This window comes from Peromyscus leucopus, chromosome X, assembly GCF_004664715.2.
Source record: "Peromyscus leucopus breed LL Stock chromosome X, UCI_PerLeu_2.1, whole genome shotgun sequence".
In the NCBI taxonomy this organism is placed as follows: domain Eukaryota; kingdom Metazoa; phylum Chordata; class Mammalia; order Rodentia; family Cricetidae; genus Peromyscus; species Peromyscus leucopus.
Window position 1 is genome coordinate 137,610,802 of NC_051083.1, and position 17,632 is coordinate 137,628,433.

The 17,632-nt window shown below is 37.5% G+C and overlaps 1 protein-coding gene across 1 annotated transcript in view; it reads left to right on the forward strand.

Moving 5' to 3' along the window:
* The first annotated feature begins 1,586 nt into the window (after positions 1–1,586).
* Positions 1,587–17,632, forward strand: part of LOC114706248 (phosphatidylinositol-binding clathrin assembly protein-like) — a 42,507-nt gene continuing 26,461 nt past the window's right edge. The window contains exons 1-8 of the mRNA XM_028888605.2: positions 1,587–2,117; positions 3,122–3,264; positions 5,835–5,910; positions 7,013–7,115; positions 7,272–7,365; positions 7,469–7,580; positions 7,827–7,933; positions 8,558–8,599. Of these exons, the coding sequence (XP_028744438.1) occupies positions 2,039–2,117; positions 3,122–3,264; positions 5,835–5,910; positions 7,013–7,115; positions 7,272–7,365; positions 7,469–7,580; positions 7,827–7,933; positions 8,558–8,599 (756 nt within the window). The 5' untranslated portion in view covers positions 1,587–2,038. The remainder of the gene's footprint in view (positions 2,118–3,121; positions 3,265–5,834; positions 5,911–7,012; positions 7,116–7,271; positions 7,366–7,468; positions 7,581–7,826; positions 7,934–8,557; positions 8,600–17,632) is intronic.

The window sequence follows — 17,632 nt, forward strand, 5'->3', positions numbered from 1 at the left end:
ATTAAATAAAACCATAAAGAACAGGATTAAAACTAAGACACAAAAATCAGCAGTATGTCTATATACTAATAATGATTAATCTGAAAATAAAACTGCATCCATTTATGGTAAAATAAAAAATTACTTAGGCACTGCTTTGGCTGTAGAATATATATATGACATATATAAGGCTCCTATAAATTATCTTTTGAGCTCCACAAGTACACCATGGTATGCATGTGTATGTCTGTGTACATAATAAATAAATGTAAAATTTTAGATGTATCATAGACATAGACTTACATATGTATGCGTTAAAACTGTAAAACTCCTGCAAAAATAAGAATTATGTTCATAACATTGAATTAGGCAAAGAATACAGCACTAAAAGCATAAGTAACAAGGAAAATGGATAAATTGGATTTTATCAAATAAACTCTTATTTTAATAATCACTATCAAGAAAGTGAAAAAGCAATCAAAAAAGGAAATGAAAATTATATATCTCAGGGGCCATGAATCCATAATATATAGGCATCTTATAACTTATGAATAAAGAGACAAAAATCAACTCATATTCTGGGAGTTAGGGTACCTTAACAGTAGAACAATTGTCTACTATGTGCAAGGCCCTGGATTGTATCCCCAGCACCTCAAAAATATAAATGAATTAAATTTAAAATAAATTAAAATAGACAAAAAGACTGAAAGTGAGTAGTCAAACAAATACGTGCACATTAATCAAGAGTTCAAAGGCAAAACAGACCAAATGCCCATTAATAGATGAATGAAACACAAATTTTACGATCTATGCAGGAAGCAGAATATTAAATTAAATATTAAAAATATTAAATAATAAAAAATTTAAATGAAGTTCTACCTGCCACAACGTAAATGATCTTTTCGTTGTTGTTTTTCCAGATAGGGTTTCTCTGTGTAGTTTTGGTGCCTGTCCTGGAACTCGCTTTGGAGACCAGGCTGTCCTCAAACTCACAAAGATCTGCCTGCCTCTGCTTCCTGAGTGCTTTAAATATATTTTTCTCAGTGAAAATGCTGGTCACAAAGGGCCATATATTTTATGATTCCACACCTATGAACTGTCCAAAACAGCACATTTTGCTTCTAAAAAGCAAAATTAGCATTATTTGCCATCAAAATCAAAACTAGTAGGTATAGGAAGAAGCAGAAAAATGTGATTATACATAAGGAAAAAATTACATTAATCAAAACATACAAAAATATCAAAGATGATAGAATTAGCAAATAAACATTTAATTTTTTTGAGATTTTATTTATCTTTATTTTATGTGTGTGTTTGCCTAAATGTATGTCTGTGCATCATGCACCGTTGTGCCCAATGAAGCCCAGAAATTCATAATGGATCCCCTGGTACTTTACAGTTGAGAGCCACCATGACTGGGAATTGAGCACAGGTCCTCTGGAAGAGCAATCAGTGCTCTGAATGGCTGAGCCATCTCGCCAGCCCCACAGACATTTTTAAAGCAGTTATTATAATTACTGTGAATATCTTCAAAGGTTTAATGGAAAAATATAACCACAACGCGAAGAGTAATGAAAGATTTAAAAGAGAGTTATTAGATATGCAACATATTCTGGGTGGGAGTAACTAGATTTGAGCATACAGAGGAAAAATTATTGTTAGCAGCAGTTAAATTCTGTCTGTTTACTTTGCCATTAACTCTCCACTTCTGCTGAGATGCTAGCTACAAGTCCAGAGCCTGTCCTAGGAGCTCAAACAAATATCCCCATGCTACCCTTTCAGGCCTAGTAGCCATCTTTCCTGGCATTCTTCCAGAATCCCTGTGCTTTACAAGTTTAAATATGGTGCTCTACAAGTTCAAAATCTACCTCATAATGCTGGAACTGTCATGTGACACAAAGGAACCGTCATCTAGTAACAGTCACCTGCAGGGACTGCTGGTCCTTTGCCCAGGGTGCTGGTCCCCGCTGGTCGGGAAGAAGAGGGAACAGACACCACAGCCATCTCTGTTGTGCAGTCATTCTTGTGGTAACAGTCTTTCGGAGACTCCAACTTGAACATGGGATCATCTGTGTCCAAGGCTGCCCTTGGGGCGACCACCGATGAGCCCATGGAACCAGAGCCAAAGCATCTGGCCAGTGAGTAGGAGGCTGCCACCTCTACCAGAGACCCTTTCCCTCTTTTCCCCAGCCCCTCAACACCGTATGTGGGAAAGTCCCAGATCACTGCTCATACCTTCCACTAAGCAGAGAAGATCCACTTGAGGGTTTGTTTCTGTTTTGTTTTGGGCTTGGGTTTTAGTATTTTGAGGCAGAATCTTGTTTGTAGCCCCGTCTATCCTCCAACTTGTTCCATTTCTCCTTCCTCGGCCTCTCTAGTATTAGGATCACGGACATGTGCCAGAAGGCCCAGCACCAATAACCGTTTGAATACCAAATTCTAGAGTACTAAAAAGTATTTAAATAACTTAGACTAGTGACATAAGATGATAGAATTAGAATGTCAACTTCTGACTGAGGATGTATCTCAGTTGGTAGAATGTTTTTCTAGTGTTATGAAACCCCAGGTTTGATTCTCAGCATCATATCCCTAGCATATAACTGGCATAAATCTGGCATGGTGGAGTACAGTTGTAATTCAAGAACTCAGAGGTAGAGGCAGAAGGATCAGGAGTGAATTATTAGGTACATAGTGAATTTGAAACTAGTCTATAATATACATGAGATGCTGTCTCAATAACAAAACAAAACACAAAAACCTCTAGCTTCTTAGAAGGATCTCATTTCCTATTTTTGCTTGTAATGACATTAACAAAAATATACATGTATTTATATATTACTATGGGCAGGCCAGATAATGAATTCTAGGGAAATATATATTAACCCACTCCAAATAAGAGATAGATAGATATAGAGACAGAAACAGAGACAGACAGACAGACAGACACAGACACAGACACACACACACACACACACACACACAGAGAGAGAGAGAGAGAGAGACAGAGACAGAGACAGAGACAGAGAAACAGAGAAAATGAATATGAGTGCATCAAATAGTAAAATAAAAAGGTTAGCAATATGAAGTGAATTGAAAATTATTTCTCAACCTGTATTTTAATGCTTTCACCATCTCTGATTAGGTCTACTACAGTACATAAACCAAACAAATATGAGTGTTGAACATCTGGCTAATGTCCTTTCTGCAAAAGCTAGGAGCAGCAGCTGGGTGGTGGTCTTCAAAGCCCTGGTCACCATACATCACCTTATGGTTAATGGAAATGAGGTTAGTGTCATTCATGTGCAGTGTTTCTTTCCTTCTATTACAAAGAACCATAAACAGACAATTGCAAAATGTTTTTGTAAAAGGTCTCACTACCTTTTACTTCTATTAGTGGAAGGTAAAATAAGTTAATCACATTTTTTCTTTCAATTATGATTGTACCTTTGAAATCAGTATTATTGGAAATATACCACTTATCCACTGCTAAAATAACCACTGGTAATAAGGTACATAATAGAGTGGACATTGAATATTTAGATTACTCTTCAGATTATCCAGTTTTCTTTCTTTATGTGTAAGTGTTTGCCCTGAATGTATGTCTATGTACTGTAGCATGAATCTTAAAGAGTCTTATTAAGAAAATCAAACCCAGAGCCAGGAACTGGGTTAAAGCTGGAAGATCAGAGAAGCAGAACAAGCCACAGCTACCTCGCCTCACTAGTTCCTCAGCTGATCTTGTTTCCTCAGACTGGAAGCCTCTGTGTCCTCATCCAAATGGATCTCAGCTGAACTGCTGCTAGAAGCCTAAAAGCTTAACCAGGCTCTAGTTCCTGGTCCTCACACCTTATATACCTTTCTGCTATCACTTCATGGGATTAAAGGCTCTTGTTACCATGCCTGGCTGTTTCCAGTGTGGCTTTGAACTCACAGAGATCCAAATGGATCTCTGCTTCACAAGTGATAGGATTAAAGGCGTGTGTGCCACCATTTTTTTGACCTCTATATCTAGTGGCTATTCTGTTCTGACCTCAGATAAATTTATTAGGGTGCATGATATATTGGGGAATATCACCACACTGTACCACATGCATATAGCGCCCACAGAAGCTAGAAGAGGGTGTTGGATTCCCTGGAACTGGAGTCACAGATGGTTGTAAACCACCATGTAGGTGCTGGGAATTGAACCTGAGTCCTCTGCAGGAGCAGTCAGTGTGCTTAGCTACTTAGCCATCTCTCCAGCCCTCTTCAGATTATTTAGACTGGGACCCCCTTCCCACAAATGTATTACTGCATAACTACTTTACTTTTTGAGAAAGACTGGACACCTGATGGTATTATATACTCACATGCCTATTTCTTTCCATATACATATTTTAACTTCACAGAACAGCTGAAATAGTTCATAACATTAAATTATTTTTTCTACTTCAAATTCATAAACCTTTAATTTCAGTAAGTCTTGGATTAAAATTAATATTTAGAAATTGGTTGTAATTTGATATTTAGTATAAAGTAAGGTAACTACACAGGATAGTATCTCTAAAGTAAAACATACATATGTATCATAATCGATATCTCAGAACAAGAACCATACTTACAAAAGAGATTAGTAGCACTAAAAATGTGAAGAAAATATGGAGGGGTCAATTTTAAATAAAGTCTACCAACCCAAGTGAATACTTAAAAATAGAATGACATCCTTATCTTGCCACATATATAAAATTTCCTCAAAGATGAAATATTCAGCATTAAATTTAAAGCTAATTAAAATGTAGGTGGCTGTTTTTATAGTATTTTGATAGCTAATCATAAGAACATATAATTATAGAAAAAGGCAATATAATGAGCACATTACAACATATTTAGTATTAAATCAAATGTGATGTTTACTAAGAATGCTGGATTTCAAAAATAATTCTAATATAGAAAACAATTTTAATTTTTTTACATTTATTATATGTTGTGTGTGTGCACGATCAGGCTTGGCAATAAGTGCCTTTACCCACAGAGCCATCTTGCTTGCCTAAAAACAAATTTTAGAATGATATTTAATGAACAATACCATTTAGACAAATGTTTTATATATATATTTACATATTATATATATATTATAGTATGTATCATACAAACAGTGCACAGATGGATGTGAGAAGACAGCTTTTGGGAATTGGTTCTCTTTTCACCATGTGGGTTCAAAGAATCAAATTCAGGTCATCAGGATTGATGCCAAATTCCTTTACCCACTGAGCTGTCTTACAGACCCTATTTAGGTAAATTTTTAAAATATGCATAATGTTTGTCCATGGAAGACATGCATATGAAATTCTAAGAAAATAGATTGCAAAGACTGTTTAAAATTATGATACTATATTTGTATCTAGGAGGAAAAAGAAACAGATTTTGAGGATGGGTCAAAGGGCAATTTAACTGTAGTGTTCCATTCTTCTTCTGAGGGGAGGGTTGAGACAGAGTCTTCATTATGAAGCCCTTGGCTGGCCTGGAACTCACTATGTAAACAGGCTGGCCTTTAACTCATAGAGATCCACCTGCACCTTTAAATTAGGACCTCTTGAATGCTAGAATTAAAGGTGTGCATCACCACATTCAGTTGGTCTCTTATAAAATTAACCTTGAGGTGGATACAAAAAAAAAAAAAAACAGCTGGTATTTCTAGTTAGTGAGGTACACAGATATATCATTATTTTTGTATTGTTCTGCAATTTAGAATGAATCAAAAAACCAAAAGAGAGAGGTGGTTAGACAGAAAGTCTTGAGGGTAAAACATTTAATTAAAATCATTAATGAACTTCATCTGGATACAAAAACTAAATTTGGTACATTATGTTTGACAGCGTTTTATTCAACATCTTGCCTCTCGAAGTTCTTTGTTTACTTTACACAACTTCCTGGATAAAAGTGTCATAGAAGGTGAGATGAGTCTTTGTTTGTTTGTTTGGTTGGTTGGTTGGTTTTGTTTTTGTTTTTCTGAGACAAGGTTTCTCTGTGTAACAGCCCTGGCTGTTCTGAAACTCACTCTGTAGACCAGGCTGGCCTTGAACTCACAGAGATCTGTCTGCCTCTGCCTCCTGGGTTCTGGGATTAAAGGTGAGCACCACCACGCCCAGCAAGAAGAGTCTTTGATGGAAATATTTCTACTCAACAGAGAAGGAAAAGATCTGAAAACTATTCCTTGTTAAGAAAATGCTTCTAAATTATTAAGGATGTGATGTGGTGAGAATTTTTTGGAGGTAAATAATCCCTTAATTCATTAACACAAATTTGAGTACTTACTAGCTTATTAATTGACTTTGCTCAATGAAGCCTTATATCCAATCTACCAAAATTGTCCCACATCCTTTTCTTTATGCTACTTCCCTGTTTGAGTTTTCTTTAGTCCACTTCTCACTAGCTGTGTCATTTAATTTTGTTTTGTTTTGTTTTGGGATCATTACCTTTTGTCAGTTTACATCAGAAGTGCATAAGAGCTGAAATTTTTGAACTTCCAGCACCTAGAACAATACCTGACTTGTAGTAGGTACTCAACGACTAACTGTTCAGTGAATTAATAAATCGGATGAATAAATAAATCAAGGTACATTTGAAGGCTGAGAAGCTAGAAGTTGACTTCTACTAAGGTCTTTTCCTGGTTTCTCTGTGAAGTATGGGGTAGGATTATTTGCTGAGGGCATGAAAGTTGAGGAGAGGTGGTAGGAGCAGACTGGGACAGTAAAAAAATTATAAGAATTTACAATAGATTTATTGAACACATGAAAGAAGCTCATACGATTCAATCATTTCTTCTGTTCAATAATGTCACTATCAACACATATAAATGGTGATATCAAGGATTTAAAAAAGTAAAAAAATAATCTAACAGAATATTTGAGAATTGTCAGATTAGTGAAATAATGTCTAGGTTTTATACTTCAAAGCTATTGAAGTATACAGGTGAAGTGGACTGAAGTTGTCACATTTGTTAACATATTGCAAATAATATCATTGATTTGGAAATAACATACCTCATTTTTAGGCTATACTATGTCAACATTCATCAGACGATATAGCAGGTACCTGAATGAAAAGTCGCTCGCATACAGAATGATCTCATCTGACATCACAAAAATCAAGAGAGGGTCAGTAAATATCATTAATTTGTAAGTAAACACTGAACACGTGTAGTTGACTTTGAAATTTTCACAAAACAACACATCTCTATTTTAAAATACATGTCATAGTGCTTCTCAAACTCTTAATTGCTGATATTTATGATATTCCTTTATCTTTTGTAGGACACATGGTGTGATGAGAAGTATGAATACCAATGAACTTCTAAACACACTTCCAGTCATTCAAACCCAATTTGATGCTCTTCTTAATTTTAATGTAAGAGTTTTAAGAAAATTAATAAGTGGAATAGTTAACTGTATCCAGGAGGAAGAATCATCTTAAACTGTTGTGGTAATTAAATAATTCTTTCTTTTTTTAGGCAAATCCTGACCAACTAACTAATGGGATCATACAGTCTGCTTTTATACTACTCTTTAAAGATTCTCTTCGTCTTTTTTCAGCTTATAATGAAGGGATCCTTAATCTTTTAGGCAAGTTAAAACTTCTTTTTTTAAAGTTAAATTATTTTTAAAAGAAATCTTGGTCAAGTATAATTTATTTGTAAAGCATTTTTTCTTTTATTTCTATATTTAGATTTATATTTGTTGTAGATCCAAAATAGGAGATTGTTGAAGGCTATGTATTTTAAAATAATAAAATACCAGTACAATATACATTAAAATAAATTAATGCAGTTCTCACTTTTCTCTCATGTTATCTATTATTTCTATTTTTAGACAATTATTTTAACATGAGGAAGAACCAATGCAAGGAAAGTTTGGATATTTACATCAAATTTCTTGGAAGAACAGCCAAACTGACAGAATTCCTAAAGGTTGCAGAGGTTAGAAATTCATTTATATCCAAGGATTTTCTGTTGCTTTCTGTATTAGTTTAGTATTACCTTTATTCTACTATCAGAAGTAATTTCAAAACTTCATCAAAATATATATGATATAAATCTTTCCAGGCACTGGGCAATAGACAAAACAGGTCTGTGGTGAGTGAGAGAAAGAAATAATAGCAAAGGTAAGCCTGTGTTTTCCCTCATGCTCAGAGTAATCCAAGCCAAACAAGGTGAATCAATCCTAGATAACTGACAGGAAAACGTCTAAAAATCAAAGACAATAAACATAAATTATCAATAAGGAGAACAACAGTATGAATAGTGGCTGACTTCTACTTGAAATAACACATTTGCATGTTAGCTAATATGCAATTTAGCTCTTCCCCAAGTATCAAAGACTCAATACAGGCAGGCCTTTTCTTTTAGAATCTATCCTTAGGTTAAGTATAATTTTGTGCTCAAATGTATATGACATATGTTTGCCTGGTCATTTTTTTAATCCAGAAAGATATATTCTTGAGGTACTTTCTCTTTTATGTATACACAATAGCATATCTGTTAATTTTTTATTAATACTCCCTACAGTTATATGTATGCTTTCCCCTCTTTTTGTGAATTCAGGAATTTGGAATTGAGCAGAAAGACATTCCATATCTTTCTCAGGTCAGTGGCATATTGTATTTAAAGTGATTTTTTTGTATTTGCATGTCCATTGTATTAGTCATCATCAGTCTCTTTTGTCATAAAATGATCTGTGTATATTTTGATTTATCTAGAAGTTACATGTACACACACATAGTGTCTCCTGGTATAATAGTTAGACCATGCTTTTTGAGTGGACAGAGATGGTTATTTTTTTACAACTGCAAAGGGGTAGAATGTTAGTGACTGTCCCATAACAGTAAGAATCAAATGAGCTCAGGCTTTTTCCCTCCCCAGAAACTGGGGCTGAGTAGTTTTGATGGAGATGGGGATAATCACCCTTATATCCTTTGTGTCTTTAAGAATCAGTTTAGCACCATTTTATAATATTCTTTTGGAAGGCATTATTTTTGCAATACTGTTTTACTTTCATGTGGTGGGCTGTTTCAGGATTGAACTCAAGGCCTCTCACATGTTAGTCAAGTTTTGTACCACTAAGCTATATCAATAACCTATAGCATGAATCTTAAAAGTTCTTATTAATAAAAACAAATCTGAAGCCAGGTATTGGGGTGAATGCTGGAAGATCAGAGAAGCAGAACAAGCCACAGCTACCTCAATAACCCTTCTATCTGCCTGCTTGTCCATCACATTCTTAAAGTGTTCTTTTAAAATTAACATACAAAGTAATGGGTTTCATTATGGTCTTTTCATACACATTTTGTTTTTGTTGAAATTTCCTTCACTTTACTCCCCCATCATCCTGCCTCACTCCTGCTGGTCTCCTTCTTCCCTCCAGTAGCTACTCTTCTGCTTTTATGTCGCACATATCCTATTGCTCTTTTCTTTTTTTCCCTTCCTCCAGGAAGACTTCTTTCTCCTCTGATGGTCTTCTTCCTAGTATTATTACACACACACACACACACACACACACACACACACACACACACACACACATATGCACGCACACGTGCATCTACATATGAATCTATCACCTATCTTTACACATATATAAAACTCGAAATCTAGTCGATTTTCAATTTTTCTTTTTTGAGACAGTCTTACTAAGTTACCCATAGTAGTCTGGAACTCACTATATAGCCTAGACTGTCTTCCAAGGGGTCAAGTCATGACCCTCCTGCATCAGCCTTCCTGAGTGAAGGCATCACAGGCCTGTGCTACTATGTCTAACTTTTCAACTAATCTTTAATGAGATTTAGCTACAGTTATACATCTAGAAGCCAGGGCAGAAGTTAATACAGATCCTGATGGGGAATGGAACTTGTGAAGTAGAGGCATCTGTATCATCTCCAGCAAAGAAAGCTGACAAGTTTCTGGGAAAATTTGGTTACGTAGAACATTCACAGACATCCCTTCAGGCATCCTTACCCTAAAGGTTCACAGTGAGAACCACTGTTGTTTGAAATAATACCAGGCTTCCTTAATGAGCAGCCAGATGATCCCATTAGCCGGGAGACAAAGATTAAATAAGAATGTTTATGTTAGTACAGACAAAGACAAAAGAGAGACACGACCCAAGCCTACTAGTTCCTGAGAAAAGTGAAACAAAGGCTAGAATCATGGCTTGATGTCTATAGACTTGACTTTACTGCCCTGGTTTTTATTCACATTGGCATTCCTTGTTCTGTGGAGGTCCTGAGGGCAGCAAGGAGAACCTTTCCTGAAAACTACAACCTCAACCATTGTTGCACTACACACAAACTGACCAGTATGTGCAACGTGAATTCTAAGGAGACATCTGCCAGGAAGAATACCCAAGTGGAGGACCCCATCTCCCACTAGGCTACCCATCTCTTCTTACCTCATTGCTGGTCCCTAGGATACTTGTGTTAGAAAAGTGGAGTACATGCTGTGAAGATTCGCAAGAAGCAGATGAGGGTTTTATTGGCAGAAGCTCATGCAGATCCTCAGTCATTTCTATGCAAAGGAGCCCTGTTTACTGTAAGAGCTTCCTTATCAGCCCCCCTGGCCCTTGGCTCCCAGCCAGTACAGAAAATCTTCTGTCAAGGCCTTCAGCTGGCTGAACTACTCCCCAGTCAACTGGCTGTCTCAGGTATTCTGGAAACCCTGGAATGGAATGAAATTCTGGGCTAGATGGGAGAGTGGAGCGGAATGTGAGAGTGAGGTTAGCTCCACCCTGTGCTCCTTGGTCAGTGTTCTTGACAGAGACCTCTGAAAAACAAAGTACTAGTTCAAACTGTTAACTTCTAGTTTCCATGGAGAGCTGTTAAAGTCTTCCTTTGTGACTAGATTGTACTTCTAACAGGTTTTGCTCAGAGTGGATGGAAGTTAAGCTGGTCACCACTTGAGAGATCCCTTCAGATGTTACTTTTCTGAGGAGGAAAATTCTTTCAGCTACTACTTCTTGCATTTAATTTTACAAAGGATCTGCTCAGTCTGCAGTCAGACACACTTTTTTTTATCTTTTGCTAAAATAGTTCAGATATCATATATCTGGTCCACATTGCCTGTCACAGTTCCAGGGTACAAACATGGGGATCTGATGGCTGGCTCTGCCATGGTGTTTGCCCAAGTGAATTTTACCAGTCACCACAATGTCTCCATGGTTTGAGTGACCACATGTCTAATGAAGGAGGTCTTATAGTGTCACTCTCACTCATTGCAAGCAAAGCACTTGCTGCTTTTAACTTTTTGGATTTCTAAGCACCTTCTGACAATTGTGTCTATTAAGCTTAGATGGCATTGTTCCGTTGGATTTACAGCTGGCAGTGAACTGTCCAAACCAAATCAAACCAAAAATGTTTCCAACCAACATGTTCAAATACTGAAAAGTTTTGAATTTATTCTTTGGGAATTGTCCTTGAGCCATATCTAAACCACTGTAACCAGTTCTTTGCTAAATCTTCCAGCCAGCTCAGCAGTTTGTATCATTTATCTTTACTCCCAAATATCTTTTCTTTCAATGAGCCAATTTTATCTATACAATATAGGACATCGGTGGGGAATTTATCTTCTATGAGAGGAAGTCTTCACTTTCCATTTTTAATGGAAATGGCTAATTAAAGCTACATCTACATTTATTCAGCAAATATTAGTTAAGCATGGACTGTATGCCAAATACCTAAAATTTAACATTGAACAAAACAGAGAAAAACTCTATATTTGCTGTTATTTCTAAAATAGTATTTCTTTTAAAAAATTTAAATTATTCTTCTCTTATGCAATACATCCCAACTGCAGCTTCCCCTGCCTCCACTACTCCCAGTTTCCCACACTTCAACTCTTCCCTAGATCCAACCCCCCACCCCCATCATCTACGCCCAGAAAAGAGCAGCCCTCCCAGGGACATCAACTGAACACTACCTAACAAACCGTAACAAACTCTCACATCAAGGCTGGATGAAGCAATACAGTAGGAGGAAAAGAGTCCCAAGAGCAGGCAAAGAAGTCATACACATCAGACCCATTCCCACTGTCAGGAGTCCTCCTCAAACACCAAATCAATAACCATAACACATATGCAGAGGACATAGAAGACCCATGCAGGCTCTGTGATTGCTGCTTCAGTCTCTGTGAATTCCATGAGCCCTGGGTTAGTTGATTCTACTGGCCATGCTCTCTCTGTGTCCTCTACTCCTCTGGCTCCCAAAATTCCTCTTTCCCCTCTTCCATGTGGTTCCCGAGCTCCAAGGGGTGGGTCTCACTCAAGTTTCCCTGCCTTGCCCACAGTCAGGACAAATCTTTGTCACTCGCCAGTCCCACAGCCGCTCAGACCCAACCAAGTAAACACAGAGACTTATATTGCTTCAAACTTTATGGCTGTGGCAGGCTTCTTGCTAACTGTTCTTATATCTTAAATTAATCCATTTCCATAAATCTATACCTGCCATGTGACTCATGGCTTGCTGGCATTTTCACATGCTGCTTGCCGTGGCGGGCAGCTGACAGGCAGTGACTCCTTCTGCCTTCCTGTTCTTTTATTTCTTCTCTCTGTTAGTCCCGCCTATACTTCGTGCCTAGCCACGGCCAATCAGATTTTATTCATTGACCAATCAGAGCAACTTGACATACAGACCATCCCCCAGCACAGCCAAGTGCAGACCATCTCAGACACCTGCACTCAGGCCCGTGGTCCTAATCATCCTCTATGCGGACCTGCTGGGTAAAGCCACGAGGAACCCAAGAATGGGCTCCCACAGCACATACAGAATATCCCACAGCAGGTGGGACCTAATGGAGACCTCCAACATGTGCTCTCTCTCCACCTAAAAGTTTGGCTGTGTGTCTCTACATCCATTCCCTTCAACTTCAGAGAGCAGGCTTTCTGATGATGACTGGACTAGGCACTGATCTGTGAGTGCAGCAGAACATCATTAGGAATCATTTCATTGATTTTTTTTTTTTGGACAGTCATGTTTGGTTCTACCCTAGGTCTCTGGGCTATCCACTTTCTGGTGCCTGGTCATCCAGGGAGCATGGGCTCCCTTTCATGCTATGGGCCTCAAATTAGACCAATAATTGGTTGGTTACTCCCACAAGTTCTCTGCTACCATTGCCCCAGCATATTTTTCAGGCAGGACAATTGCAGGCTGAAGGTTTTGTGGATAAGTTGGTGTCCCAGATCCTCCACTGGAAGCCTTGTCTGGTTACAGAAGATAGAGAGTTCAGGCTCTGTATTCTCCATTAGTAGGATCATCCTTGTAGATTCCAGGGAGTTTCCATTGCACTAGGTTTCCACATCATCCCTCAAATGCCCTCCAATCCCAGTCATCTCTCCAAGTACTCTCTCCCTCCATTCTTTCACACTTGATCCCTCCAATTCCTATCCCCACTCTCCCCCAGTCCACCTGCAAAATCTATTCTCTTTCCCATTTCTAGAAAGATCTATGTGTTTCACCCTCCACTCCCAGAGACCTCATTGTTACTTAGCCTCTCTCTGTCTGTGGACTGTACCTTGATTATCATTTACTTAGCAGCTAAAATCCATTTATAAGTGAGTACATACCATGTTTGTCTTTCTGGGTCTGGGTTACCTCACTCAGGATGATTTTTTCTAGTTCAACCCATTTGCCTGCAAATTTCATGATGGCATTTTCTAACTGCTGGGTATATTCCATTGTGTAAATGTACCACATTTTCATTATCCATTCTTCAGTAGAGGGACATCTAGGTTGTTTCCAGTTTCTGGCTATTATGAATAGAGCTGCAATGAACATAGTTGAACAAGCGTCCTTGTGGTAGGGTGGAGCATCCTTTGGGTGTATGTCCAACAATGGTGCAGCTGGATCTTGAGGTAGATTTATTTTCATAGTGGCTGTATAAGTTTGCACTCCCACCAGCAATGGAGGGGTGTTCCCTTGCTCCACATCCTCACCAGCATGAGCTGTCACTTGATTTATTGATCTTAGCCATTCTGACAGGTGTAAGATGGAATCTCAAAGTAGTTTAGGTATGTTTGTAGCAGACTTTCTCGGACTATCAGCCCCCAAACCATGACATAGAGACTTATTATTAATTATGAAAGCTCAGTCTGAGTTTAGGCTTATTTCTAACTAGCTCTTATAACTTAAATCAACCCATTTCTATTAATCTATGTGCTGCCATATGGCTCATAGCTTTTACCTCTTCTCCTGCATGTCCTTCTTTCTCTCCATCTCCTCTAGCATCTCTCCCCCACCTAGATTCATCTCCTTTTCTTTTCTCTCTGCCCTGAAGTCCCACCTAACCTCTTACTGCTTAGCTATTGGACATTCAGCTACTTATTAAACCAATAAGAAGGCACTTGGCAAAAATACATCTTCACAGTGTACAACTTGTATCCCTGATCTCGACAAGACTTTTATCATGAAGGGGTGTTGGATTTTGTTAAAGGCTTTTTCAGCATCTAATGAGATGATTATGTATTTTTTCAAGTTTTTAAAGTGATGAATTACATCAACTGATTTTCATATATTGAACCATCCTTGCTTCTTTGGGATGAAAACTACTTGGTCATGGTGGATGATCTTTTTGATGTCTTCTTGGATTCTGCTTGCCAGTGTTTTATTGAGTATTTTTCTTTCTACTTTCATAAGAAAAAAATGGTCTGTAATTCTCTTTCTTTATTGAATCTTTGTGTGGCTGGGTATCAGGGTGACTGTGGCTGCTTAAAATAAATTTGGCAATGTTGCTTCTGTTTCTATTTTGTGGAATAATTTGAGGGGTATTGGTTTTAGTTCTTTGAAAGTCTGGTGGAAATCTGTGCTAAAACAGTTTGATCTTGGTATTTTTTTAGTTGGGAAACTTTTAAAGACTGCTTCTATTTCCTTAGGGATTATAGGTCTTTTTAAATTGCTTATCTGATATTGATTAAACTTTGGTTTCTATTGAGAAAATTATCCATTTCTTTTAGATTTTCCAATTTTGTGGAGTACGGTTTTTTTAAGTATTACCTAATGATTCTTTGGATTTCCTTGGTGTCTGTTATTATAATCCCCTTTTAAATTTCTGATTTTGTTAATTTAGATATTCTCTGTGTCTTTCAGTTAGCTTGGATAAGGGTTTGTTTATCTTGTTGATTTTCTCAAAGAACCAACTTTGTTTCATTGATTCTTTGTATTGTTCTCTTTGTTTCTATTTCTTGATTTCAGCCCTGACTTTGACATTTCCTGCCATCTACTCCTCTTTGGTGTGCTTACTTCTTTTCATTCTAAAGCTTTCAGGTGTGTTGTTAAGTTGCTAGTATTAAATCTCTCCAATTATTTTATGAAGGCACTTAGTGCTATGAACTTTCCTCTTAGCACTGCTTTCATTGTGTCCCATAAGTTTGGATATGTTATGTATTTATTTTCATTGAATTCTAGAAAGTCTTTTATTTCTTTATTTCTGTCTTGACACAGTTTTTATTCAGTAGAGAGTTGTTCAGTTTATATGAGTTTGTAAGCTTTCTTTTGTTTCTGTTGTTGTTGAAATCTAGCTTTAACCTGTGGTGGTCTGATAGGATGCAGGGGGTTATTCCAATTTTCTTGTATCTGTTGAGACTTGCTTTGTGGTCAAGTATGCGGTCAATTTTGGAGTAAGTTCTGTGAGGTGCTGAGAAGAATGTATATTCTTCCATGTTTGGGTGAAATATTCTATAGATACCTGTTAGGTCCATTTGGTTTATAATGTTTGTTAGCTCCAGTGTTTCTCTGTTTAGTTTATGTCTGGATAACCTGTTCATTGGTTAGAGTGGGGTATTGAAGTCTCCAACTGCCAATGTGTGAAGGCTGATGTATGCTTTAAACTTTAGTAATGTTTCTTTTACATATGTGTGTGCCCTTGCATTTGGGGAATAGATTTTAAGAATTGAAACATCGTTTTGGTGGATTTTCCTTTGTTGAGTATGAACTGTCCTTCCCTGTCTCTTTTGATTAATTTTGGTTTGAAGTCTACTTTGTTAGATATTAGAATGGCTACACCAGCTTGCTTCTTAGGTCCATTTGCTTGGAAAAATCTTTTTCCATCCCTTTACTCTGAGGTAATATCCTTCTTTGATGTTGAGGTGTGTTTATTGTACGCAGCATAAGGATAGATCCTGTTTTTTGTATCTATTCTATTAGCTTGTACCTTTTTATTGGGGAATTGAGTTCATTCATATTGAGGCATATCAATGACCATTGATTGTAACACGAATTCCTGAACGGTCTTATTAATAGAAAACTTAGAGCCAGGTGTTGGAGTGAAAGCTGAAAGATCAGAGAAGCAGAACAAGCCACAGCCAACCTCACCTTGCCAACTCCTCAGCCGATCCTGTTTCCACGAATACTCAGACTGAAAGCCTCTGAGTCCTCACCCCTGAGGGTCTCAGTTGAACTGCTCCTTAGTTCCTGTCTCCTCACACCTTATATGCCATTCTCCACTCAGCCATGACATTTCCTGGTATTAAAGGCATGTGTGCTTCCCAAGCAAAGATGAGATCTCAAGTGCTGGGATTAAAGGTGTGTCCCACCATGCCTGGCTCTGTTCCCAGTGTAACCTTGAACTCACAGAGATCCAGATGGATCTCCGCCTCCCAAGTAATAGCATTAAGGGTATGATCACTGTCTTGCCTCGGCGTTTAATCTAGTGGCTGGCTCTGCCCTCTAATCCCCAGATAAGTTTTATTTGTTAATGCACAAATAAAATATCACAATTGATTGTTAACTCCTATTACTTCATTGTTGTTGTTGTTCGTGGTGATGGTGGTGGTGGTGGTGGTGGTGGTGGTGGTGGTGGTGGTGATGATGATGATGATGATGTGTGTGTGTGTGTGTGTGTGTGTGTGTGTGTGTGTTTCCCTTCTTTTTGTTTTGCTGGTGTGAGATTATTTATTTCCCATGTTTTCGTGGGATAGTTAACCTTCTTGCGTTGTAGTTTTCTTTTTATTACCTTCAGTAGGGCTGGATTTGTAGATTGATATTGCTTAAATTTGACTTTACGTTGGAATATCTTGTTTTCTCCATCTATGGTGACTGAAAGTTTTGCTGAGTATAGTAAACTGGGTTGGCATCTGTGGTCTCTTAGAGTGTGAAACACATCTGTCCGGGCCCTTCTGGCTTTTAAAGTCTTCATTAAGAAGTCAGGTGTAATTCTCAGTCTGCCTTTATATGTTACTTGGCCTTTCCCTTACAGCTTTTAGTATTCTTTCTTTCTTCTGCATGTTTAGTGGTTTGATTATTGTGTGGTGAGGGGACTTTCTTCTCTGGTCTAATCTATTTGGTGTTCTGTATGCTTCTTGTATCTTTATAGGCATCTCCTTAAGATTAGAAAATTTTTCTTCTAAGATTTTGTTGAAAAGAAAAATCCTTTTGAATTTGGATTCTTCTCCTTCCTCTATTCCTATTATTCTTAGGTTTTGTCTTTTTATATTGTCCCAGATTTCCTGAATGTTTTGTGCTAGGAATTTTTTTAGATTTAATATTTTCTTTGACTCATATATTTATTCCTTCTATTGTATCTTCAATGCCTGAGATTCTTTCTTCTATCTCTTGTATTCTGATGGTGAAACTTGTCTCTGTAGTTCCTATTTGCTTACCTAGATTTTTCACTTTCAGAATTTCCAATTTGTGTTTT